General features: G+C 38.0%; 1 protein-coding gene across 3 annotated transcripts; it reads left to right on the forward strand.

Annotated features, from left to right (window-relative positions):
• The first annotated feature begins 9,142 nt into the window (after positions 1–9,142).
• LCA5 (lebercilin LCA5) lies at positions 9,143–26,676 on the forward strand. Of its 3 annotated transcripts, XM_088162129.1 has the most exons (10): positions 9,215–9,268; positions 9,560–9,644; positions 9,738–9,859; positions 14,017–14,403; positions 16,757–17,286; positions 18,827–18,964; positions 20,191–20,287; positions 21,408–21,553; positions 23,370–23,505; positions 25,272–26,676. In XM_088162129.1, the coding sequence occupies exons 4-10, from the start codon at positions 14,205–14,207 to the stop codon at positions 26,075–26,077; spliced, it is 2,052 nt and encodes a 683-aa protein (XP_088018255.1). In that variant the 5' UTR covers positions 9,215–9,268; positions 9,560–9,644; positions 9,738–9,859; positions 14,017–14,204; the 3' UTR covers positions 26,078–26,676. The 3 variants fall into 3 exon arrangements, with proteins under 3 accessions (XP_088018256.1, XP_088018255.1, XP_014725678.1); XM_088162130.1 differs by lacking the exon at positions 9,738–9,859 and having other exon boundaries at positions 9,143–9,268; XM_014870192.2 differs by lacking the exon at positions 9,215–9,268 and having other exon boundaries at positions 9,464–9,644.
• The last annotated feature ends 772 nt before the right edge of the window (positions 26,677–27,448 follow it).

Here is a 27,448-nt window from a genome sequence, read left to right on the forward strand (position 1 = left end):
TGCCGGTGCTGAAGCCCCATCTAGAGCATCGCCGCGCTATTGCGCCCGCCGCCCCGCCGGGACCGGGCACCCGCGGCTCCGGACGGGGAGCCAGGGCGAGCCACAAAAACCTTCCGTCGCCTTTAAGGAACTGGAGAAGGGTTAAAAACCCGAAGACAAAATGGCCTGCTCGGCAATGCAGTGCTTCTGCTGTCAGGGCCCTTGGCAATGGCACAGCGGTAATTTGAATTTCAGACCTTGTATAGAAAAAGTTGATGTTGAACCTGCCTTTTCAGGCAATAAATATAATCACTTGGGTAACTACAGACAGCTTCAGCTAGCAAGTGTCATCAAGCAAACGAATAGAAATGCTGATAAGGGATACTAATGAAGGAATTAACGGATTACGGGTTTATTAACGTCAGTCGACACAATTTCCCAGGAACCCAGACTGTCAAACAAATTTGATACTGTTTTAATGAGATTAAGCATTAGACTGATAATGAAGATTGTGGCCGAAATAGTGTCTTTGCCAAATATTTGACATAATCTTGCATTAAAAAACAGCTATAAACAAAATCAATGTAGCATATTACATGCTAATTTTTAAAACTGGTTAACAACTAGGTCATAAAAATACACTATAGCTGAAATGTTTTCATTTCAAGCAATTGCATATTTTTCAAACTTATGGAAGAATCTTTTGGGTATGAATTTTTCCAATACATTTATCAATGCCCTTGATGAGAACTGCATCACAGTACATAAAATTTGCAATATGACACAGAAATTGCTGTTAATGTGAAAAAACAAAAAAGGTAACAGTTCTATTATACAGACTGACTGATCAATTGTTGAGATAAAAAAATCATCCAGTTTTGTTAATTCAGATGTGATCACAAAGGCAAGCTCATGCACCTAAACCAAAACTAGAACCAAATATCTAGCTAGATCTGGGACTGGGTCCTAAAATGCAATGGGGCATGCCAAAAGAAGCTCATAAGAAGTAAAGGGGTTAATCAACAGCAGTTGACTGTTGATGCCACACTAAAAGTCCTAATCAAAACATGCATACATGAGATATGCAAACATGAGGATTTAAATGACACAGTGCCTTAGTAGTAAATGATGCTCAGTAGGACCAGTGTCATCAGCTCCAGCATTCCTTGTCCATAACACGTATTCCACTACTGCAGAACCATAGAATGTCTGAGGTCCCAGGGACCTCTCAATATTGTCTGAGCCAATACCCACCTGCTCAAGCAGGGTCAGCTAGGGACCATGTCAGGACCATGACCAACTGGGATCCAGTTAAAACCATGAGGTTAGCTAATTTCATCCTGCCTCTGAGAACCCCTCCAGCCTGCTTACTTGCAATTATTTCACCAGCTGACAGGTAGTCAGTGTCAACCAAGTTACAGGTTGTACTCTCAGAGCATTGAGGACACAACCCATCAGCTCTGGCAAAACATTATCATTATAAAATTCCCGCTTCCCTGGAACAGCACCTACAGTCACAAGTGAAGATGAGTTTGACTCAAAAAAACAGATTTAGCCCAGAATACCTTAGATACAGCCACTCACCTCCTGTAGGCTCTCATAAGAGCAGGCAGCTGGAGTCTTAAAACTTGACTTAAACATAAAATGACTTAAAACTCCCACATCTCTCCCATTCAATTCATCTGGGTAGAAGCACTTCCTTCCACTACTAAAATATCTGCATTTTCTAGTGTAGTGGTTTTAATTCAGCAATTTGAGATTTTCTTGCTTGGAACTAGTTCCAGCTTCTCACCACTAAGGTTTTGCATCTTTTTACTTCTGGACTAAAAGTCCTCTACCAAGAGGAGCAATAGAGCTCTGCCAAACAATCTCTCAACCTTTATTGGTATTGAATCTTCACTTGGGTATTTCTCCCTGTAACACGGAGTTCTATGGACCCCTGGTGATTCTTGAAGTGTGTTTATGAAGCCTTTTTAGTTTTTCAACACCTTTCTCCAAGTGGGGACACCACAACCGCCTACCTTATTTCAGCTGACAGGTTTCACTTGAGGCACAGAGAGATATGATGCCACTTTTCTCTCCAAACTGTTATCTCCTGGCAGTATCCAGGGAATGAACTGGACTAAATCTACAACAATCAATACTTCTTATCGGTTTTTTATTACTTTAACCATATAGTGACCAGAAAAAGATAAAGCAAGTGAGAATAAAGCCTATTTCACTCCCTTTGTTTGGATGGACACATCTCCTTTTTCACTGATGATATGAGCTGTCAGAGGACTAGACCCTCGAACCCAGCATTAGCTTTTGTAAGCATCCCTAGTGCAGTCCTTCAATCTATCTGAGCAGACTCAGAATTCTCCTTTGACTATATGAAACATCCCTCTCCTGCAGTCCAGGTTAGTTCAGTCACTGTCCTTGCTTTTCTGACAATTACACAGTGACTGATCCCATTAATTACTAGGTTTTAGAAGAGGATGGACAGTTTTGGTTATAAAACAGAAGGGGGGAAAAAAACATCCAGAAAGCAGTCTTCATCAATCTAAGCATGCTTGAAGCAGAGTATGGAACAGTATGGAGGCACAACACGAACAGTATCATATTCTAGCATCTGAGAGGCGGGGAGGAGGAGGCAGGGGAATTAAACTACTTTGAATCCTGAGAAGACAAAAAGGATGTTCATAGAATCATAGAATATCCTGACGTTGGAAGGGACTCACAAGGATGACTGAAGCCAGTGTTATATGGTATTAATAAGAATTCCAGTAAGCTGATGAATACATTGGAAGCGTTTATGCACTGCAAGCTATAAAGGCACCCTACATAGGATTTTAACAAATCAAGGATATGAAGTCAAAAATGCTGTCACCAAGCTGCTGTCCTACTCAGTGGTGCCCAAAGTGCCTAAGGCACATGTTTGGCTCAGAGGCATCTATGCTTTCACGGCAACGGGCAGCTCTGGTCATATATCATGGATAATTTCAGTCTCCCTACACAAATACGTTTGACTTGGGGCACATCCAAAAAGGACCCAAGTTTCAACTCTCTCCTATGAATGGGTTAAAAAATCCCTACCTCCTACTTTCCCAGAGTCTATGATGCACAAGACTGTGGGCTGAGATACTGGGCACTTCTTCCTCATGGAAAGCATTCAGTTTTGCATTAAAAAAAAACCAAAGAAAATGTGATGACATGATTAGGTGTCTAGAAGTGGTGTGAGTTGTTCAGATCTCTTTCTGGGTTAAACACTACTAATTAAGATGTGTCTGCATTCTAAGTAAAGATTTTTTTTTTTAAGGGGACAATTTTTCTGTGTAACTGAAGCAATAAAACTGTTTCCAAAGCAGTTCACAACGAACACTTAGCCAAATTTATTTTGATATAACATCCATTCGTTTTGCTGATATCAAAGATGCATTTGACCTCATTCTTCTACAACATAATGTATATCACAAAACTACAGAAAAAAATTAATTTTCTATCCTAGCAATATAAATTAATTTTGAAGCCAAAAGAGATGGATAGTCAGAAGCAACATACATTGGTTATGATTAAAGAATTTGTCAAAATTATTTGGTCACTGCTTTTTTTTTTTCTTTTTGTCAAAGACTAATATACATATTGTGAATATGAAATGGCAGAATACGAAAAAGGCAGCAGAAACAAGTCCACAGATGTCATGTTTGTCCTTCAAAAAGTGGTCTTCTGGAAAAATGTTACTAAAACCTTCCAAGAACAAATGCAGCATTTAACATAAAACTGCCAGATCCTGAATAATATGTGTGAAATTTTCCTCCCAGTAGCACATGTCTTCCAGAGAAAGATGTCTTTAACTGAAATGTCTCCTTCAAATAGTATTTTTTTCCTAATCAAACATTCAATACTTGTTTGCTCAGCATCTTCGCCACCTTCCCAGGCTTTACTGGGCTTTTATGTAATTTAAATTGCTTATAAAACACTTGTTGCTAGACCATTGGCAATAATTACCTTGTTTTAATTTGTGTCCCTGCTAAAACACATCTATATTCACAACATGAGCAGTTCACATTACAGTAATGGAGCACCTTATTTTATTATGTGGAAGTGTTAACATTGTCATCACATTGTAAATTGTATTCCTGTGATTCACCAACAATCACTTTATGTTATTCATTTAATATTTCTCCACAAGGCAGCTGTGAGCTCAAAATCCAAACAGGTAGACTAACACATAGAATTCTGATAAATTTGTAAAACCTCTGAAATCAACTAGTGCTGTGAAGTATATATAAATGTTTCTTTCATTGCACTATATCTGCCTTTTAATATTTCAATATTTCACAGCCTTGGAAGTTTGTATTGTTAAAAACAAATCCCCATGAACAATGCCCAACGTGCTTCTTTTATACATCCTCAAGTTCAGCTGAGTTCACAGAACCCTTTTCTCTGGCGCCTGTCAGAGACACAAAAGGGGTGTCAGGAGTGCCGAAGCAGCTCCAAAACCACCACAGTCAGAGAATGCTCAAGAAAATCCTCTTGAGGGGGTTGAAAGCAGACACAGTACAAGAAGTGACACCAAAAGACATTCTTTCAAAGAGTTATAACACTAAGTTGTCAAAGGTGAGCTGTTGCTTCTCAGCCGATGACTCAGGAGCACTTGTGAAAAGAAAGAGTGGAGAGGTTTTGGGTCACTTCAGAGCCCAGGACATTGGAGGCAAGCTCTGGAAGTGATCTTGGGCTTTTGATTTCTCCAGGCAGGTGAGCACGCAGTAAGAAAAACAGCTGGCCTCCAACAAAACCACAGCTTATTTTGACACATACATTAAAAAATACAAGGAGACCATGAATATTTATAATGTCAAAGCAGACTGACATTTATTTGCATTACAATTTGAAATATTTTGATTATATGATTGTGGATAGCTGAGAGCAAAGGGAAGTAAGTGCTCATACATAACGTATATTGTCTTGAGGACAATATCCCAACATATATTAAGGAAAAAACCTTCAGTGGGACCCTAGCTATGTCTATTTTCATGCTCTAATACAGAGATCCAAGTCACTTCATAGACCACTTTATAGCAGTGGACAGAGTGAATAAATTATGGGTGTACTTAGTGATCTTAAAGGTCTTTCCCAAGCTAAATGATTCTATGCTCCTATTCCATAAGTATCTCCCTTGCTACTGGACACTGACAAGCACTCCTGACTACCCAGACCTGCTTTGAGCCAAAATCTCTATAGCACAAATCCCTCAATTCAGAACAAAGATGCTTTTTGTAAGTGTGTATGTAAGGTACTACCTTTGGTGTATATGCAAGGAGATGTATATAAAGGTTTATGCATGTACAAGCAGTATCATATGGCCTATTGTAGGGGAAAACACCAGAAGATGTGAAGACTGAAGGAGCCAAAAGGGCTCTTCTTTGGTATTTCATACCTTGTCTGATAGTTTTAACCAGCCTTTGATCTTTTGCAGAAACTGAATGTCTAAGTCTGCATCTCATGATGAATTTTCACATCATTTACTCTGGTTAAAGCAAGCAGCACATCACAGGCTCCCTCATTTGTATGACCATGCATTCTTTAAGTCCCCACTTCTTATAGAAATTCTGGTACTGAAAGCAATACTAAAAAGATATTTCCTTTTCAAATTTGAACATAATCTTTGTTCTGTCGATTCAGGGAATCTGTTTTACCCATCACATTGGGTGCAGTTATTGTAACAGTTCCCACAATGTTTGCCACAGCTATTTCTATGGTGAAGTGGAAATCAATAGCATTTTTTCTATGCATCAGGGATTTCCCATCAATATTTATGTACAACAATTAAATGAGCACAGGTTGCACTCATCTGAATAAGCCTGGTGGCTTTATCCCTTTTGGAACCTCTGGAAGTAGGAAACTGTGACATTATGACCTGATTTAGTGTTTGAAGGTTTCCACCCCCCTTTCTAGAGCATCCCTCCCCTCAGTTAAGCTCCAAGGCTAAGGCTGTTCCTTCTGAGCCTTCTACAGCTCTTGAATTAAACACTCTGTTTAAATGACCTTCCTAACCAAGCAAGCAGTTAAGACATCAGACTTGCTTTACACAGACTGAAGAAAATGGCAAAACTTTATTTCTTGCTCAGGTGATTCAACTATTTGTCCTGTCCAAGGGAATGTGAAATACAGCACCATCAATTATCTGCTGTGTATCAACTCTGAGGTTGTTAGGACAATATCTAAAATCCATCATTTGTAGTTTTTAGACTAACAAATTTCTATCAATTAATCCCTATGCCAATATTTCACAATACCTAAATTTATTCCAGCTCAGCAGCTGATTCAAGTCTGTTGGCATTATTCATTTGAGGGAGAAATCTGATGTCATTTGCTGTGAACAAGAGGACTGTTATCATTTTGACTCAATACCTGTATTCAATACCTGGAATACACATAAACACTGCCTAAATTCAATACCCGTGTTACCCATAACTAACTAGTTCAATAACTAATGATTAGTTAGTCATTAACCAGGCCTCAAATGGTTAGCCATGGCAATTAGTCTATGAATTATCAACAGAAAAAAAAAGGTCTCTCCCACATATTTTAATGCTTTCTCGTGTTTGTTTGTTTTTTAATTGCTGTTTCTGCTTACAGTTTTCCTAGCTGCGGTGGGCATGGAGATGGATTATGAATCCCTTTCATCCTATTTACAGCAGCAACAGCATCTCAGATTCTAGTTTGGCCTGCTGCCAGATACAAGCAATACATTTCCTCCAGTTGCAAGCAATAAAATTATTCCGTCTTTGTCATTCCCTGGATCTTTTTGAAGGACATCAATGATTCTCTGCCAGTGTTGCTGTGATGAATTATATGCTTTTGCTGTTTAGCACAAGGGCGAGCTACACAAAGCCACAGAGGATGAATTTAAAAAAGATCCACATGAGTTTTTATTGTTTATTGAAACCAATTTCATAATAGCAATGCAAGTACAGCAAAAATATTAAGTGCAATTAGGGAGACAATCAAAATTAGAAAATTCACAGACTGGTTGTTGGGGTTTTTTGCATGCTTCATGCCTGTTTTCTTAGATATTAGGATCAAAAAATGAAAAGCTCCATTCATCTTGGGAGACTCCATGTCAGGTTTATGCTGAACAGCTACGTCTGTGCTTCTGAAATACCAGTATACATCTCCTCTCCTTTAACAGGAGTTTATGCTGACATGTTTCTGATTGCATTCTAGCCTACTCACTAAATTACATTTTCCAGTAATTTAATTAAATATATTCAGAGTTCTTGTGCACAATACACATAATTTTTGAGAATCTCTCAAGTCTTTAATAAGGGTTTAATGTTTGGGGGTTTTTTTTCCTCTTAAAATTTATAGTCAGAGAGGAGAGGATGGCAATATTTTAATTTCAAGTGCATTAAAACTGTATTTTCCTCACATATTTCCTTATTTTCATTGTGAAGTGACAGGCTGTGCCTGAAAATATTCCCTTGGTAAACAAAATCAAAACTTTGTCCTATTTCCTCAATTTTTATAATTTTCATTTAATGGTCACTGAGCATTCATTTTGAACATTCAGAATTGTGGAGACACAGTTCTGCCAAGGGCAAATATGTCTGCCTCTCAAGAATGTCCCATTTATGCTTTCCCATACAGGCAGGTTATAATCTTCATCTGAAATGTTCTACTTTATCCTGCTCCACCCAAATTCTTGTGTCACTTTCATCACTGTGCTATCATAACACACTCCATCAGCAAGTGGAGCAAGCACTGTTTCCTTTTCCCTTCCTCTCTTCAGAAAGAAATTTGCTTAACTATATTTGCTAATAAAGATTAGCATTAGGGGAACAAAATAGCAGTAACTTGAAGTAATAAAAGCCAAGGTTTAGAAATCTTCTTGTTTCTTTGTGGAATAAACCACAACAACCTCATTATATTGTGGCTACCTTTGAATTCAAGCCTTTTTGCCAGCTTTAGGCAATACTTTCATCCTTTTGTCAGTACAATCCATTCCTGCTCTCCCCATTTGCTCTCATCCTTGACCCGTGCTTATCCCCAGGTGTCCCCTGGCCCAAAGCCTTGTGTTCAAACTGGCAATGCCAGGACGTGCCCAAGGCTCCCCAAAGGCTCCTTAGTCCCACTGCCCGGAGGGGTTGTGAGGGGACACGATGGGTCCCAGCACTGTGACGGGCTGCTCTGCTACCCTTGTACTCCTGGGCAGCTCTCTGAACAGAATCACAGAAATAATTAGGTTGGAAAAGACCTGTGAGATAATCAAGTCCAACCTGTAACCAAACACCACCATGTTAATTAGGCCATGGCACTGAGTGCCACATCCAGTCCTTCCTTAAACGCTCCTGGGATGATGACTCTGCCACCTCCCTGGGCAGTCCATTCCAATGTCTTACATGCCTTTCTGTGAAGAAATGTCTCCTAATGTCCAATCTAAACCTCCCCTGGAGCAGCTTGAAGGAATCTATGTCCTCTTGTCCTGTCATTAGCTGCCTGTAAGAAAAGGCTACAACATCCTTCCAGGGAGTTGTAGAGAGCCAAAATGTCTCCCCTGAGACACTTTTTCTCCAGCATAAACACCTTCAGCTCCCTCAGCTGTTCCTCACAAGACTTGCACTGCAGACCCTTTCACTTCTCTGGACTCACTCCAGCGCCTCAACGTCCTTCTTGTACCGAGGGGCCCAGAACTGGACACAGCACTCAAGGTGTGGCCTTTGCAGTGCTGAGCACAGGGGCACAATCACCGCCCTGGTCCTGCTCATACAGGCCAGGATGGCACTGGCCTTCTTGGCCACCTGAGCACAGCTGGCTCATGTTTACCCAGCTGTCAATCAGCACCCCAGGTGCTTTTCCATGGGCTGCTTTCCTTGCAGGACAGGGCGGGCAAGGACAAGGCAAGGCAGGGTTTCGGAGCCAGCCGGTCTCGGGGCACAGCGCCGGGGCCGCCGAGGCCGCCGTCCCTCGGGCTGCAGCTCGGCGGAGCTCACCCGGCCCGCAGCGCCCCCTGCAGGCGCGCCGGGGCACCGCGGCGCGGAGAGGCGGCGATGCTGGGTTCAGCCTCTCCACATCCCCCCCTTTAGCAGCGCCTCAGCCAATCAGCAGTCGGGGCTCAGCCTCCCGCCAATGGGAAGAGCGGCTGTCGCCGAGCTGGCAGGGCAGACAGCCAATGGCTGACGAGGAGAGCCCGCCCCCGCCCCTCCGCCCGTTGCCAGGCAGCCGCTGTCAATGGCCGCCGCGCGGCCCCTTTAAGCGTAACGCGGCAACCGCCGGCGCGTCCTCCGGGCGGGCCGAGGGCCGGCAGGTACCGCCGGGACGGGCCGGGGGTGCCGGGGACATCGCGGACATCGCGGGGCGGAGGGAGCGGCACGGGGGGGTTGACAGGACCGCCGCGAGGCCGTGTTTTCCTGCGGGGTGTGGGAGCTGGGAACGGGCCCGGGCCTAGGCCTGGAGTTGGCCTCCGAAAGGTCTGGGGCCGCTGGTGTTCAGTTCCTTTCCTTCGAAGTCATTTAGTGTATGTGGGTTTCGGTGATTGCATTTAAAATGTGCCATTGCGAAGTGCTGCTGGAAAATAACATTCGGTCTGCTCTTTAAGGAGGTCTCCGCTGAGTGAAGGAAAGCTGCCTGGTTGCGCTGCGGGAAGCGGAGGGTTGCTCCCGGGGGTGGCAGAGCTGAACTAGGTAAGCCCGCACGCACCGGGATATGGGTGGCAATATGAGCGGCCTCCGTGATGCTGTCTGATTTAGAAACATAATCTCTTCTCCCGGTTGTAGGACTGGCCTGCATGTGCTCTGTTTTAAGTGCCATCTCCTCATTTCTGACCTGGGATTTACAGCAGATTCTTCGTTTTGAGATCTGACACAAGTAACCTTGTGGTTTGCTGGGACAGAGTCAGGTAAATGTAACATTGGCTTTTAAAACCATACAGCGTTTTATTTCAGCTAATGCAGGGCAAGACAACAGTTTTAAGGTGTGACAGGGGAGATTTATGTTGGTCATCAGGAGCAATTTCTTAAACAGAAAGGGTGACTAAACATCGGAATGGGCTGCTCAGAGTGGTGGAGTCATCATCCCTGGAGGTGTTTAGGGAAAGACTCGACATGGCACTTTGTGCTCTTATTTTATTGACGTGCTGATATCCAGTCATAGGTTGAACTTGATGATCTCAGAGGTCTTTTCCAACATAATTGATCCTGTGATTTTGTAAAAAGCTAGTAAACCTAGAAAAACTGCGTAAGTTAAGTCAGTGGCTGCAGTACCTAATGATGTTATACTTAGTCTTCACTAAGGTTCGTCACTCAGTATGTTTTGATGTCATAAAAGTAAATTATTTTGCTCTGCTCTCTTCTGGAAAACCTACAGTATTTGGATATGAAAAAGATGGGTGCAGGGAGAGGAGGGAGAGGAAATTCTTTTGAAATTATTCTTTGCTCTTAAGTTCAGCACGTCAGTAACTTGGATTGATGCTTTTGTATTTGTTTGAAGCTGGCTTCCTAGCACTGTCCGTGTCTCAGAATAGGTGGAAGAACAGAGCGGGCCATTAGAGGTCAGTGTTTGTACGGGGGAAGTGCCATTCGGTGACCAGCAAAAGTACTGAGCTTCCCCTGCTCTGGGAAAGGTGTTAATACTGAAAAGGACATTAAAAGTTTTATGAGTCTTGCACTACAGAACTAAGTTCTGGGTACACTGGATGAGAAGCATTGCTAAGTAATTTTCCTTTCTGTCTATTGCATAATACCTGTAGTCCCGCTGTTCAGTTTCTGATTGTGTGATTTACTTAGGAGTAATAGGGAATCTCCTGTCACCGTTGCAGTTGTTTTGTGATTTCTGTTTTGTCCATCATGTGCTTTGCGGTGACCTGGTGATTGATTGCTTTTTGTAATGATGAACATGTTTTTAATACAAAATATGTAAATAATAGCAATATGTAGAAGTAGCAGAAGTGAAGAAGTATGAAATCCTGGATACAAAACTCTTTCTAAAGTTTGTGCAAGTCCTAGATTTCCTTCAGCCACTCAGTATGGATGTGATCTCAATTCATTAGGCTTCTAAAAGCATGCCTTGAGCTTTTGAGGTGAGAGGATTGGGATTTTGATGTTGATGGTAGAGCTTAGTAGACCCACTGCTAATCCACGACGTTTCACTCCTTACAACTTATTAAACATACAGGGGAAAATAGATATCTTTGTGGATCTTATTCACATGAGTTAAACTTACTTTATAATAAACTCAAACTAGGTTGTAACAATTGGAAAGTCAGGGAACCAAAACATTTCTTAATTACACAGTCCTTAGGCTCAGTGAAGTAAAACTCAAATATCCTAGTTATTATTTTGTTCTCAAGATAAACTATGCATTCTTTTGTTAATCCAATTGTATTATAAACTGTTGGAAAAATTAATTTGGCAAGGCTTGACAGATTAAGATTTTTTTGTTTTGTATGGAAAACATGATAATATGAGCAGTTTATAAAGCTGAAAACCATTTGAAGATCCTAAAGATGTTTTTGGGGATTCCTCAAGGGACCTTTCTTTGTTTTACCTTTTTCAATTTGTTTTCATTTCATTGTTTTTCAAGTACTTCCAGAATGCATTGAAAATTCCTGTTCGTTTATGTTGCTGTATGTCAAAATGATTCTGAGCAAAATATTCTCAGGAGTGGGGAATATCCAGTATAGGAGTGGTGGATAATTCTAATCCTCCAGTTCTCACAATTTGTTTGTTTTAAATACACTGAGTTATGAAAAGCATTCTTCAAAACGATTATTGCCTCTTCAGTGAACTCTTGTGAGGCTGTGAAATAACTGATCAGCTTTGTCGGTACGTGAAAGTGAGTGCTCTTGTTTTATATATATAATTAGACATGAACTGTAGGCATTTATGCTTCCTCTAAATGTAAGAATATGAGGTCTCTGCCTCCAGAGTACTATTTTTATATCTCATATTATTTTACTACTTTCACATAAATATATTAGTTTATATTCTTTTGTATTCCCTGAAATTCTGTCCTGTGGAGACAGACCTGATGCAGTCTTGCCTGTGCATCCTCTAGAGAACAGATTGTCCTGAAAACGCTGCCTGTTTAGGCTTGTTTTGCTCTTCAAGGAGAAAAATAACATCCATGCTGCATAGGTGTTTGTGTGGCCAGGAGTTAGGAAAGGAAGTGTTTGGGAATAGGGAAGCACCCAGATATGTTCTAATATTCTTACATAATCTTAGTTACAGTTATGATTAGGTACATCCTTTTGAAATAATTTTAATAACTCCATTATCTTGTAAGGAAAAAGAACATTTGTTCTTGATTATTTGAATGTTCACAATAATGATACCTTCCAGACTGTGTTTAGCAATATCTAGGACAGGTGATTTCAAGCATAGCTTATTTAACTTTCTAGGCTTTGCAGTGAAAATTTTAGTTTTCCTCGGAATCTTCTGACATAAGTTTCTGGCATCTAATTTTTTTGGATTACTTTGAAAATATTTAGAGTTTAAAAAACATTATTTTGGAAAGTTACTTCCTAAGTAATGAAAAATACTATTTTCCAGGTAATTCAGTATTAATTTCCAAGCATCTTCCCAGTTAAGAAACCTGATGGGATATTTATTCCCCTAATTCCTTCTGTATAGATTATGAGGCCAAATGGATTCCAGCCACTGGAGACAGAGTTGTGCTAACAGTGAACTGAGCCAGAAAGCTTGAATTTGTAATGAAAACTGTCTTGGCAGCTGACATTTCTGTTCTGCTTGGCTCTGCAATAATGCATGTATAGGCAGTGAAGGCTGAGAAGCAGGCCAAGTTTATTTTATTGGGAAATAATATAGTGAAAAATTTACAGCTCATTTACAGGTATGTTGAATGTCCTGCAGCGTAGAGCAGTTTTGACTGAAAGCAGTTGAAGTTTTTGGTGTGTAATTTACTTTGCCATTTAGAAATCAGCTAGGAGGTTATGTCATTCAACAGGTGGAACTGATGACTCTGATGCTGGTCCTATTTATTCACCTGCTAGAGGCTTGATATCTCAAAGTTGGATTGGAAAGAAAGAGATGGTGAAATTAACCTTGAAAGCTGCCAAGAGTGGTGAGAGACGCAAAAGACAAGGAAAGCTGATTGTAGTCAGTAAAACACTTCCTAAACTGTTGAGAAAATTATTTTGACTGAGAAGGTGAAGAAAATTTTGAATATATTTGCTTCATTACATTCTCAGGAAGTGTCTCCAAATGGGATGATTTCACCTTGAGATTATGGGATTGTTCAGTTTGCATGAAGCTGCAGGAGTAGCCCTTCTTATTTTATACCTGCTGCAGGTGTAATGTTTATCATGTACTGGTGGTGTGATCTCCCTTATCCGATATAAAAATACAGATATAGATATATAAATACGCATGACACAAATGTGTGTGCTCTGGCCAGTCCTTGAAGGCTTGAAGCACCCGATGTTGTAGGGTATGGGAGTACTTTTCAGGGTGAAGATTGGGATAAGTAGGTACAGTCTCATGGGAGTTGTGTGTATTCCACACAAATGGGACAATTGGTTTTCAAGCCTATTATTTAACATCATTGGAAAGTCAAAAATTGAGAAATTGAAGATTTAGTCAAATTCTACAAATATCTCAATTCTAGGCACGCAAATAAGTTGTTAATTAATTCGGTTAAAAAGTTTAAAAATATGTCTAAATTAGTTTCCTGAATATCAACAGACTTTCACTTGTGTTCAGTTTTGTTTTCTAAATTCTTCTTTTCCCTTCTCTAACCTGGGAGTAGTTTCTTATTCTAGATTCAGCTGTGTTAATATTCTGATTTCTCTTTTAGGATTGAAATACCTCAGACTATTGAATGTAATACTAGTAGCATTCCTAGAGTGATGCCTGTCACATGTAATACAAATAATTAATACAAATAGAATTACTAATATAAACAAGATCTAGGTAGCACAGTGTGTGGTATAAGATTATAGGACTAGTTTTACAGCTTTTTTACCTTTCTTTCTTAAACAACATTCTTTTTTAGCAAAATCATTCTCACTGTTTTTTCTCTCTCTCTAAATTGTTACAGAAATATGCATTCTGAATGATAACTACTGCTTGCTAAACTGAACTGAACTGCAGAGATCTCGTGCTTGGAGATGAAGATGATAAACCCAAGGAAATAATCCAACTGCTGCCATTGTGACAACTAAAAGATCCTTTGTGCCAAAATGAGCAGTCTTTGAGAAAAAAGTGGAAAGCTGTTAAATCTGAAAAATGGGAGAAAGAGTAAGGAGCCCAGATTCTGAACAGGAGAGGAAATCAGATGAGGATAAAAATAGTGACTCCTATTATTCAGATGAAGGTAATGCATCTCGTTCATCCAGCCAGTCACCAGCACTAAGCTCTCCATCTACAAGCCAAGAAAAAAGACATCACAAAACACAGACTTCAAACAGCCTGCTACACTACCAAGGTAGGTAGCAGAAATTGCTCCTTTGTAACTTCTCCAAAGAGTAAACTATCTTTGAAAACTCAAAAAAGAGAAACTAGCATTATGAGCATCCACAAATACAGTTCATGTGAATTATGCTACAGATAGCAGGTAGACATTGAAAACTGAAATTAACCTACTCCTGCATAAGGAAGAGTTCTAGTGATTTTCAGAATTCTTCATAGTTTTCTTAGGAAGTGAATATGGCTTTTATACTAGCCTGCTGTTGAATCATGCTAATGCTTTCCTTTGTCATTGACAAAAAGCCCAAGGCCAAAACCCAAGGCAAGTCCTTGCTATGCAGTCTGTAAAAAGGAGACAATTGTTAAAATTTCCCTACCAAATAACCTACAGATACCTGTCTTGTGGAAGTCTAGTTGACTAAGTTTTACAGGATATTTTTCCTGCTTCTTCTCTGAGGGTAAAATATTTCCGATTGGAGATTACACAATTCCACTTTGAGCTCCCTCACAGACATAGGCTGCTTTTTTGATAGAGTTTGTAGGGAGGTGAGCATCCCTGCAAAGAAGAGTAGAATGGTTATGCAGGCCCTCAGCTGAAGTAGGGCTGTCAAGGATTTCTGCCACACTTTTCATAGCTTGTTCTAATTGTATACATTTTTTGGTGAAGTCACACCATGCCCTACCTTTGCTGGGGAGATGTTTTTGTTCATTGGTAACTGCTTGATACTATGTGAATCATTTGGTCTCTGTTACAATCTAGGCTGTACCAGAAGGTCTGACCTTAAGTGTTTAATTGGCTCAAGGAATGTGTCTCTTCAGATCCTTGACAGTGTGGGTATCCTGGTGGAGCTGGTGTTTCGCTGAGCTTCTTTGTGCTCAGAAGTGGCATCTCTTCCATGGCGGTCCTGAGTTATCTCTCTGGGAACCAAAAACTGCAGTTCCACCATGCTATTTAATTTAGAGGGGCAAATGTGTGACCAGTTCTTTGTTTACATAGCCAGAATTGAATATAATTATTACATGAAGGTATTGTGAATGTCATATTACACTGTCTTGAAATACACTGTTCTCCAATGTAACTATATGATCAAAAGTACAATGTTGGTAGTGGAATTTTATGTGTGCCCTAAATAAGGAGAAATTCTTACAGGGGCTGCAAGTCTAGTGTTAATGGGAACTCACTTAGTTGGTGATAGGAGTGGCATCATTCCTGCAGTGCATGTATTAGATAATCTTTTCACACCTGAATGTGACATAAGTCTTCTTTGTAAAGGAAAAAAACACACCTCCTTTTGTTTGCCCAGGCTGTGGAAAAAATGAGCACCGAACAGAAAACGAACGAGTGTTTTTGCAAAATGTCTAGAGGAAATTATAAGGAGGTATTTTTAAGCTGTTATTTTTGCTTATAAGTATTCTCAGTAGAATAGAAACATGGTGAGTGGCAAAGGGGAGGAAGAATTTGCTGTTGCACACAGTGTCCGTGTGCAGGTAACTGGACTATTGCTGTATCCCAGCCTTCAAGCCAGAATTACAAACTGCAGCTCAGTGTACTTCTTTTGAACACTAATGTACCTTTAGGAATTATGCACTCTATTAATTCAGTTGTTTTAAGAGATATTTTTAGTGGATTATATGATTCATTCTTTGAGCTTGGCGTGAGAGGCACATAAGACAGAAACAAAACATTCAGCTTTTATGTGTGGGGATGACAATAATAATAAGAGTAACAAATAGGAATTCAGGCGGTGCATACAAGTAATCAAATAAGAGTACTGTGTGGAAAATAACTTGTGATACGAGCATAAATTATTTAGGGAGAACTGAATTTTCATGGGATTTATTAGTTTTGCTTTGGAGGCTTTTTGCATTGAGCCTTTGAAATCTGCTGTTTTGTCTGTAAGCATGGCAGCTGGATTTGAAAATACTACTGCATTTGTCTGGGAGAATTACATCTTGCATAATACATAACTAGCTAATGTTCAGCTAATTGTTGCCATTTCAAAAGCATGTGATAATTTTGTATGCATTTAGAGTATAGTATTTCTAAACCATTTTAATAAACAGTATAAAATATTAACAAAATATGACTCTTATTTCTTATACGATTTGCAGATGATTACTTTACAAGGGTCCTATATTAATGGCTGCAGATATTACCTCCTACAGTAGATCACAGACATAAATCTCCATTTTTCAGCTATCAAAAGGAGCATAACTCTAGCGTATATATGCCTTTTATTGTCTGATTTGAAAGCTGCCATCTCTGCTAGATACTGTATGATTGTTTCAGACAGAGCATGGTTCCAAGGATGTCTGAATAGACAAACTTCATTGTCTAATAGTAAACATGCTTTTTATTTTTCCTCTCTCAGCCACAAAGAAATTGGATTCCAAATATGCACCAAGCAAAAGAGGAACACGGTGGGGTTTCCGTTCTCAGAGCCTCACTAGGGATTCTCCTGCAAAAGATATAGATCTTGTTACAAAAAGAGTTCTTTCTGCTAGGCTGCTGAAAATCAATGAGCTCCGAAATGAACTGACTGAACTCCACATCAAACTGGATGAGCTGCAGAAGGAAAACAGGGCACTGAAGAGGCTTCAGCACAGGCAGGAGAAAGCCTTGAATAAGTTTGAAGATACAGAAAACGAAATCTCTCAGCTCCTTGCTCGGCACAACAATGAGATTAGAATATTAAGGGAGCGCCTACGAAAATCTCAGGAGAGGGAACGTGCAGCTGAGAGACGGCTGAAAGATACGGAAGATGAACTGTACAGGAAAAAAACTGTCTTGCAGAAACTGAAAAAACTGTCTGCAGATAAGCACCTTGCTGAAAGAGATGACCTGGCAAAGAAACTAGCCTTAGCAGAGAGCAAGCTGGAGGACAGGGAAAAAAGAATTAAGGTGGGATGACTTTCTTTTTGTAAGAAATTCTGGTACAGATATTTCTTTCCACGGTGACTTGTAATTTTACACAGCTGTGGAACAAATAGAAAACCAGTATTTTTTCGTTTTACACATAAGTAGAATCAAGTAAATTATTTCTGAGGTGATTATATAGTTACATATGAGGTAGTTGTGCATTCAAATTTCTATTTACAAATTAAGCATATTTTGTCAGAATATATCCTGTGGATTTGTGCTTTTAAATGTTTTTATACCTAGCAATAGCATTTCAGAAGTGCAGGCAGATGTAATACAACTTTATGCAATCTAGTTTCTCCTTTTGGAGAGAAACAATCTGTAAAATTGTCTAGGTATTTAGGGAACTTTACAGTAAAATTCCAAACAAAAAAAAATATAATAATTCTTCTTCAATTTTTGAAGAGCATTCATACAGTCTTGAATAGAATATTGAATAGAACTGATTGTCCACTATTCTGCCCATGTAAGAGCTCAGCTGGATGAAATTACATCATGGTTTTTAAATACTGAAACAATCTTCAGACCTTTTGGTGGGTATCCATGATAAGAAATTTGCTCAATATATTTTAATTTCATCCAGCAAAAATGTTTATGTTTTTTGTAAACATATCTCATCATGTCTACACTGCAAATATGTCTATAAAATCATTTTATTTAAAAATTATGTTAACACTAATGAATCTGGTGGTAGCTGTACTATTTTGATAGTAGATGTATTTTATATATAGTATATAAATTTTATACTATTCTTAGCTTAAATTATGTTATTGAGATGGAGTTAAGGTTTGGTGTCTATATTAGTAATTAAACCAAAATTACATTACAGAGATAATACATCTGGAAATCCCAGGATTAAGCTGGAAACTAAGCTTTCATAAAATAAATCCCAAAGTACCAAGATATAAATGGCTGAGTTAGTCAAACCACTTCATCCTGTAGTGTCACCATCTGTCATCTGTACTTTTATGATTAGGTATTTCAGCATTTGTAATACTGGGTCCTGTTAAAATGAATCTTGTTTTAAAAATAAGGGATTTTCTTCTAGTTTTTTTTCCTGCTTTCGTCAACACAGTTTCACTTAAAACAGCTATTACAAGATGAGGGCATGTAAATGAGATCATAATCACAAGCTAGTTTCTAGTAGAAAGATTAAAAATTCCTTCTTGTTTTCTTCCTTTTGATGCTGCACTTTCAGGGAAGGATTCTCTCTCTTACCCGTCAGTAGGAGATTTGTCTTAGAGATTTGGAGATCCACTGTGGCAAAAGCCTTGCAGAAAGTAGTGTGAGTTTCTATTATGTCCTCAAATCACCTCTCAGTACTCAAAAGGATGAGCTGCAGCATCTGCAGGTGCTTTGCCCCCTCAAAGTTAGGATTAATGATTTAAATGTTTTCAGTGTTACAGCAATGGTTGAGCCCATATCTAAACTCAAGGCACTGGTTTACTGTAATTTTATTTAAGTAATTTGACTATAAAAATTACTTCAGTTATTAAAAAATATTATTTTGTTTTAATTGAAGGATCTGGAAAAAAACCTTGAATTAAGTGGTAGCAGTTTTCAACGAGAGTTACAGTCAAAGAAAAAAAAGTTGTACGAGGCTCAAGAAGAAAACAGAGTTCTCCAAGAAGAGATTAAAGAGCTAAATCAGAAGCTGAAGGTAAAATGTGAAAGGAATAGAAGTTGCTAACCATGTTCTGGGATTTTATCTTTGGAAGTATCTGTAATCAGGTTTGAATAGTTTACAGTGGCTGCACTCTCTAATGTGTACTTAATTATATACCACATGTGAGTTCTTTTCTTGCAATAAATTGAAATGTTCTGTGCTCTGACCCTGCAGTGTTTATAACAGGAATGTCTCTGTGTTAATCATTATCGTTAGCACTAGTTAAGAAAAGCGGGATCAAATACATAGCCAAGCGTTGAGAATAAACTACAAAATCTACGGAAAATCAGGATTTGAAGGCTTGAATTTAAAATTAAATCTGCAGTTGTAAATAGTGCTTTGTTACTAATAAACTTGCATGAAGATTAATGTAATGTATTTGTGATATCCTCATGTGTTGATGAATTTGTGCAAATGTTTATTTAGACCCCACACCACCATCATTCTTGTCCAAATTCTCAATAAAAGTACTTAAAATATTGTCATGTTCTACTTAGTTACCTTTAGGAAAAAAAAAAAAAGTAAGACTCAAGCTAAATTACTTAGTTTCTGGGAGAATTTTCCTGAAACTGCGCGTCTCAATATGTTGGAGATGCACCAGTTCATCACGCTCCCAGCTATCCAGCAAGTAGCAGTAGTGTTGGTAGCTCTAAAATGTTTACAGTAAGGGTTTTAAGCCTGATTTGTTAGTGGAGAGTTTACAGTTTGAAAACATTTTTATTGTCAGATGAATTCTGATAACTCACTGTTCATTTCTGTATTTTATTTAGTAAACATGCTAAAAGAAAAGTATGCCTCTATGATGCAATGGGTCTCTGCTAGCTGATATTGACATGCCCTGTGACAAGTATCATTGCTTGCTTTGAAATGTTTAACTCTTCACAACACTTAAAATTCAGTTGTGCAATCTATACACATGGTGTAAGTCTTGTTCATGTTTATGGAAGCACTGGCATTTAGTTTTATTTTCATTGCAGAGATTTATTTTTTCCCTCCATAATATTTTGCTAAGGAGTACTTTAGGGGGAGAAAGTTGTCTGATTTCTCACGGCATAAACAGAGTTAGGAATGTGATTGTTATCCTTGAAACAGTGGATGAAACAATTGTTTATTCTGTTTCTATTTACCATATCTATTTTAAATTTAATTTACAGCTTTGCTAGTAACCAGTAAATGAAATACTAGTAACTCATTCTTATACCTACCTCTTTCATTCACAGGAAAAAGAAAGAGAACTTGAAACAAAAAATATATATGCTAATCGTATGTTGAAGTCATCACCTAGAAAAGACACGGATATTGTACAAAGAAAAAAAGGTAACTTGTATAAAGCAATAAAAGCAGAAAAATTATTAGCATCACTTTGAAATGTCTCAGCTGGGTTATACCTTTCATGCCACTCAATGCTCAACCCTGATGCTGCTTGTTCAAGCACATTGACCTTTTTGCACTTCTTTCAACACAGCACTGGTTACAAAGCATTGGTTTTTTGACTGTTCTGTAACTACAGCAGAGCCAAACCACAGAACTTCACTAAACAGCAGTTTTAACTCCTTTCATACCAAAAGTTCCTGGGTAAAGGAGGAGGGGAACGTTGGTAGTAAAATTTCCAATAGATGATAGTTAATATTTACTTGACAATAAACCAGAGAAGATTTAAAAATGCGTTTCTTCACTGCTAAGAATACTTTGGTGATCAGTTTTATTTATTTTTCATTAATCCAAAATGTATTGTCTGTCAGATGAACTGCACTCATTTTTTCCTCAGAGTATATGTGTCCCAGAACATAATCTTCTAAAAGTATCAGTACAGTGATTTCTTCTGGTGTGACAAGACAGTGCCAAACCTTATCCTACCCACATAAATATGTGTGTCTCTGTGTGTGCTTAGACTATTTTCACTGGATCAGTGGAATCTACTTGTCAGAAGAAGCAGAAATTTATGGGACTCTTTTAAATATTTAATGCCAGTATTTCAAACAGTTTGTCTGCTGCTCATTTTATTGTAGATGCTCTACCATTATTCCATTTTAGATTCAGATTTTTTAAAATGTCATTCCATAGAGATAAGTATCTGTGTTTCAAAGATTCAAGTAAGTGAATTTTAATTTTATGAGTTTGATTCTGTGACAAGCAGTAAGATGAGTGAGATATTTTGTGGGGCTTTTTAGCTAATATTCAGTGCACTGTAATGACCCTATAAGTAGCATTAAAGTGGGGTTTAAATTATTTTGTCAGTAGAATTTTTGCATGCATATTTTTTATGATTAGGTTTTGCAATGCCGAAAACAACTATGTGAAACTCATCAATACTTTCCACTTCCACCCACTTCAATACAGTCTTTTGTTTGCTGCAAATCATGAAAAATGAGAAACAGGTATACAGTGGGATATTTTCAAGTGAAAACACAATTTAATTAGTTTGTATTTTCTACAGCCAACAACCAAAATATTAAAAAGGGACCACAGCTCACAAAAGGTGTACAAACCAGCAGATGCTTCTCACCTGCAGAACTTCTTCCAGAATCAGAACTTGCCAGTGGTGACATAGCAAACAAGAAAGAAGGAATTCTTCCTAAAATAGTGAGTTCCATAAAAATTTGAGACCCTGTCCAGACAATTCACCTATCAGATTGTAAAATGTGGAGCTTATATTTTAGAAAATATGTAAATATACATGTGTAAATATATAGAAAATACAATTTCAAAAACATTCTGTTCTTTAAGACAGTATCTACCTTTGTAGAGATATACTCCATTTTTTGGAGAGTTTATCATATCCTCTGTCTGAGAGCCATTAGCTCAATTTATTTTTTTTTCTGCCACTGTTACTTCTTTGAAGATTTTAAGACTTCATTTTCACCCTTTTTCTTTGTTTCCAATGCTTATTTAAACAATCTGTTAAACAGTGATGGCTGCCTTCTCTCTGTTTTCTCTTTGGTCTTAATTATGGTTTCTTTTACTCTCCAGAATGATTTCACAATGCATAAATCTAACACTTCCTCTTATTGTCACAGTGCTGGTATTTCTTCTGGTTTTCCAGCTTTGTCAATACGCTCGGGTTTTTTTTTGTTTTTCCATTTCCCTTTTTAGTACAAAATAGTACCAATTAGAAGTATTGCTAACACTTTTGTGACCCCAGGCTAAAATCGGAGATTTGCAACATATTACAAATCAGAGTGACACAGATTCTGGTACAAATTGTATGAATTCTGCTTGCATGAGGCTAGAACCTTTTTTCAGAAATAATGCTCTGAGGATGGTCTTGGCTGGCTTCCTGTTATGGCTGAGGGTTTTTCATGGCAGTTTCATTTGTATTTTCTCTCTTCCCAAACCTTTTCTGTAACTATGGATGTAGTTTAATGTATTCTTCCAGTATGTACTTGGGTGTGTGAATTACAGAACTACACAGTTGGTACAAGTGCAGCTCATGGAGTCCAGCTCTGTGTTCTCTATATGGCTGTTGCTTTAAATAATGTAAATTAGATTTGGGTAGTCTATGCTTTAATCAGTTTTTAAAGTCAAACATTTTAAATACCTGGCCACCATCTCCTTATGTAGTTTATATTTTTTAATATAACAATGATAACCTTGTACATGAAGGAAAAATACTTGAAGGTCTTTTGGCTAACAGTCGTCTCTTCTTTGTTCATTAAGTAGTAGCTATTTCTCTTAGAAGGGTATTTTTAATCTAGAAGTTTATTTTGTTCTAAAATAAGTACAACCAACAAAGTTCACTCCCATGTGTTGGGCTATGCTGACTTTTCACTTTATTGGCACTACTTTTCTGTGTTAGTGATTTTTACTGCTGATGTTAATAACTTTTCTGCAGGTTCTTGCCTTTTACATATGTATGTATAGTCACTAGCTACATTTGTCATCTGAGGTTAAACCTTTCTCTTTGATTGTTTGTTACTTAATACTCCATAAATTTAAGTACCAAAATGAAATTGTCTGAATCTACAGCCCACTCGCTTGAGTAAAAGGTCAGATTGTGCAAGTAGATGGCAACTAATTGCTTGCTTCTTAGAGAATATGATGGTGGTATGTGGCTCCTTGAAGAAGACAACTTCTGGTTTCTAAGAAGAATCACCCTGAGAGATAATTTTGCTTTCTGGCATTGGAGCTGCAACTTCCCTGAAATGTGCAATACAAAATAGAGTTAATTGTCTATTCATTTTGTTTCAGGTGTATCAAAGTGTACTAGAGGTGATAATGTTTTGGGGGCAAACCCTTGGGTCGTCAAAGCTGATTTGGTTTAAGGTGACTTACTCATTTTATGTTTAGCAGTAAGAATGTGGTTTCAGAATGACATAGAAGTTCTTACAATTTTGTTAAGTTGTCTGTTTTATTGACTGTTTTTCCCCATCAGCTTCAATTTTCTATTAATTTATTTCAGGAAAAAGAAGCTCAAGACACAGGACGGAAAGAACAAACAGAACTAAGACCAGATCAAGACAGGGAGAAGGAAGAGAAACTGAAACATTTTCAGGAAATCCAGTCCTTAGAGGAGAGGGTTCCAAAACTTCCTGACGGTAAGGAAATGGGCAGCTGAAGGCTGAAAAATGCACCATAGAATACTAATCAAGTGAGGCTGCTGGTTTCTGGTGAGAAGAGCAAAATGATTTTGCAGAGATCACTACAGTGGAAAATTATTTTCAGTTATATTATGCAAAGAAGAATCAGAAAGAAATACAGGATATAGAATAATCCGTGCCCTGTACTCAGCTGTGATTAAGTATGCAGCAGCAAAAAATGCTGTCCACAAAAAAGTATTGGAATCTGAGAGATTATGCTTTACAAAACAAGAATGACATAGAAGGTAAATGCTGATGTTATCTCTGACTTGCTAAATGTTATTGAGGTAGGAAGTAGATTTTTACTATTGTAGAACAAATCTGTTTTCCTTAATATAGCCTTTTTTTCTGTACTTTCTACTGCCTTATGTAACTTGAAATTTTAGTTTCTCTTTTCAGCTCTGGTTATCGGAATCATTTGGTGTGGCTATTTGAGAAATGTCAGTTTCCATCATTATATATTAACAGTGCTTTTTCATTTGTTTGGTTGTCACAGCATCTTAATGACTTAAATGCACAAGTCAACCTCAAGTATTTTAGATGGACTGCACCCTGTCATGTTAAAGAACTTTTGCAGTGATTGCAGTTAATGAACAGTAGTACTTATTCTATATGATAAGAATTCTAAAAATCTATAGCTGCTTTCAGAGGTAAAATCTGTGAAAAATCTTTTATCACAACTTACATAAGCCAAGAATCTGATCTTGTCTCTGAATAAGATGATTTAACTACCTTACCTATCATATGGTATAAGATGGTATTTCCCCCCCTTACAGACAGAAGCATGGCTCTTTACTTAACTTGTATAATGATCTGCTATTGAAAAAACATCTATGTTAAATATACTAACTGAACTATGGCAGTTGTTTCTGAAAGCCTGAGCCCAAGTACAGTAGATAACATGGAACTTTGTGAAAGCCTAAGTCAGAAATTTGAGTGAAGTGTTCAAAGGAGAATGCCACTATGTTGGAGGGGCCAAGTAGTCCTATTCAATTTTTGGCCAAATACACATCTGTTATCTTGGGGGAAAAGTATTTTGAAGAGAGAAATATTTGAGAAGCTTCCTCCTCCTTCTACACATAAGCATTTCCAGGTTCTGTCCATAAGCTGCTGTTTTGTACCTTTGGTGTCCCCTCATAGCTGTGCACAGTCACTCTGAGTCCATGCAGTGATGCACAGAAAACTCATGCAAAGGTCTTTTCTGTATGCAGCTGATACAGGTATTTTAAATCATTCTGTGCTTGGAACAGGTGATGACTCATGGCTTTGATGCTTGATAGCTTCACAGAAATAGTTCCCTTTATGATACAAAAAGAACCCTCACATATATCCCAGGACTGTCTTAATGTAAGTGGTGATGACAAATAAAAGTAAAGTACTATGGAAGTCAGAACTGTTAAAATCAGTAATGTTATATTAATTTTCATTGAAACTCAGGAAATGGGAAGGCAATTGGGAGAAATCAAATTGCTTTGAAAATTCTAAAACATGGGTAATTTCCTAATGCCTTTGGAAGATGACAATAAACTTTTATATCTTATCAAAGAACCAGGAGTGGATTTAGTTGCAATTTTTGAAGAATTTATTTTTGCAGCAGGAAAATAACATTGTGCATAGAAGAGCATGTTAAAAACTCAATGGCTTTTGCTTGCATTGTTTTCAAAATCTTGTAAGGGTGTTTTAAAATTAGAACATTTTAAATACTGTTCAAAAATTTTTTGCAGACTGGCAAAGGAAAGAATATGACAAAATTAAAAAAGAAAGCAACTTTTTGTTGGATAAAGAAGAGAAAATAAAGATGGAGACAGAAATCCACAAACCTGAAGTAGAGAGAGAAAGCACTGAAACATTGGAAGAGCGGCGAAAAAGAGAATTCCTACTTGCTAAAATGCAAGAAATTGATAGAGAAATTCAAAATACATCAAACACAAAACCAACTTCCAACCAAGCACCACTCATGAATACAGCAAGAAAATCCGATTCACTGGAGAAAAAAGAGAAAATGAATCCGTTCTTTGAGATTCCTGGGAAGGTTACGAATGGATTTCCTGTAAAGGACAGCCAGGATGATGGCACAAGGGCACAAGGGCAGAAGCAACGAAATGTAAGGACTGTAGATTTTAGTGAGTTAGCATTTGGTAGTTATGTACCTTCCTTTGGGAAGGGATCAGGGAGACCAAGTTGGCTCACTCAAAAAAGTGACAAATTTGAAGAAAATGTTAAGGAAAATGCAGATTTCGATAGTAAGAAAGAAAAGAAGTCTAATTTAATGGAACAACTCTTTGGAAGCAGTGCCAGTACCATTCTTCTTTCTAAAAATAACAATACACCACCTTGGGACATAGACTGGGACTCTAGTAATAAGCCTTTCATTGATCAAAACAATAAAGTCAAAGTAAAAGAAGATAATGTGCATTTTGGTGAAGGAAGAAGCCTAAACAGACACCGTGTGCAGTACACTACAAACAAGCCAGGAGTTACTACCCTTGGTTCTTTAGAAGATGAAATTGAAGAAGTAGTCTTACAGTGATCGTGTTTTATATGTTTTATATGTTTCATATGTAAATACTGAAAAAATATTTTCTTGTAATATTTATTAGATATAGATTTTAAATATTTCAGATTTATTGTAAAGCCTTATGAAGGAATAATTTACATAAATGGGTATGTGTATAGAGGAGAGATGCAGAGGAGAGATGCTTATGGATTTTTTACCTGTAGGCTGCTCATTGTATACTGCTTTTCATTTGGAGTATTCTTTTTTGGCCTCTGATACTTTCTTTCTCAGGCATTTGGAGAACCTCTTAACTGTGCCAGGAGAAGTCATGAAATGAGTAGAAGAGACATTCTTAGCACTAATTCTCTTAGAAAGAGAATATTTTATGCTGCTGTCATGGTATCTCAGATGAATATCAACAGAAGCACAATTAACTCAGGAACAGCTGCTCTCTCCTTTTGCATAGGTTTTTTGTGGACCTTACTACCAAATGTGTCTAACTCTTCTCATATACTCAGATTATATTTGTTATACAATGCCATCTTTTGTAATTTCTGAATTTTCTATGTAAAATTCCAATCATTACTAAGTAATTTTTTAACAAAATTGTTTTATTAAATGAGTTGAGTAAATTTCTTGTGTGTAGATCATCTTTAACACAAAGTTCTGACTTTTTTATCAAATTATTGATATTGGGTGGGAGTTGGTTGCAGCTTTGCTTGTGATGTTACTGTGATGTTATTGTGGTGCTGTGTACACAAATTAAAAAGATAGGCAATGAAGAATTTAGCAGAAGTGTTCCAGGAAATAAGCTGAAGGTCATTCCTTAAGCTGAAGGTCATTCCTTGCTAGAAACACGTCTCTGATACACTCCCTCTGAGCCTGATTCAAAACACTAAAATACAGAGAATTCTTACAATTTAAACATTCATTGAGTCAAGATTTTTCTGAACATAGTGGCTCTTCTGAAGAGTAAGACTGGTGTCTTCATCATGCAGTAACTCTCTTTGCTCCTCCCATTCAGAAATAAAATTAATCACAGATCCAGGGTGTGGGACAGTTCTCACCAGGTGCTCTGTAGTGAAGAGCAGCTCATGTTCACCTGCTTGCTTACAATCCCAATTATATTCATTGTAATACTACAGAACTTATCTGGCTCATTTTGCCTGCAGATGGTCAGAATATCAGAAAAATTTTAACCAACAGCAGTGAATTTAACTGTGTGTTACTTTCCTGCAGTGACTTTTTGGAGTGAATGCTGTGGTGTAAGAGGTAGGAGAGGGCTGTGGGTATAAACACTGTGGGTGTTTGTGACTGGGTAGTTACTTATCTTGTCCTACCTGTGGGTGGTGCTGCCCTTCTGAAAGCAGGTACTTTGCTCCTGAAGATGACATTGAGGTGGAT

This window comes from Sturnus vulgaris, chromosome 3 (assembly GCF_052056855.1).
Source record: "Sturnus vulgaris isolate bStuVul1 chromosome 3, bStuVul1.hap1, whole genome shotgun sequence".
NCBI classification, from domain to species: Eukaryota; Metazoa; Chordata; class Aves; order Passeriformes; family Sturnidae; genus Sturnus; species Sturnus vulgaris.

Bases quoted from the DNA above. Each gene is read 5' to 3' on its own strand.
- LCA5 (XM_088162130.1), top strand. From the start codon at position 14,205: ATGGGAGAAAGAGTAAGGAGCCCAGATTCTGAACAGGAGAGGAAATCA. The intron at 14,404-16,756 runs GTAGGTAGCAGA...TTCCTCTCTCAG, and splicing joins CAGCCTGCTACACTACCAAG to CCACAAAGAAATTGGATTCC. The intron at 17,287-18,826 runs GTGGGATGACTT...TTTTAATTGAAG, and splicing joins ACAGGGAAAAAAGAATTAAG to GATCTGGAAAAAAACCTTGA.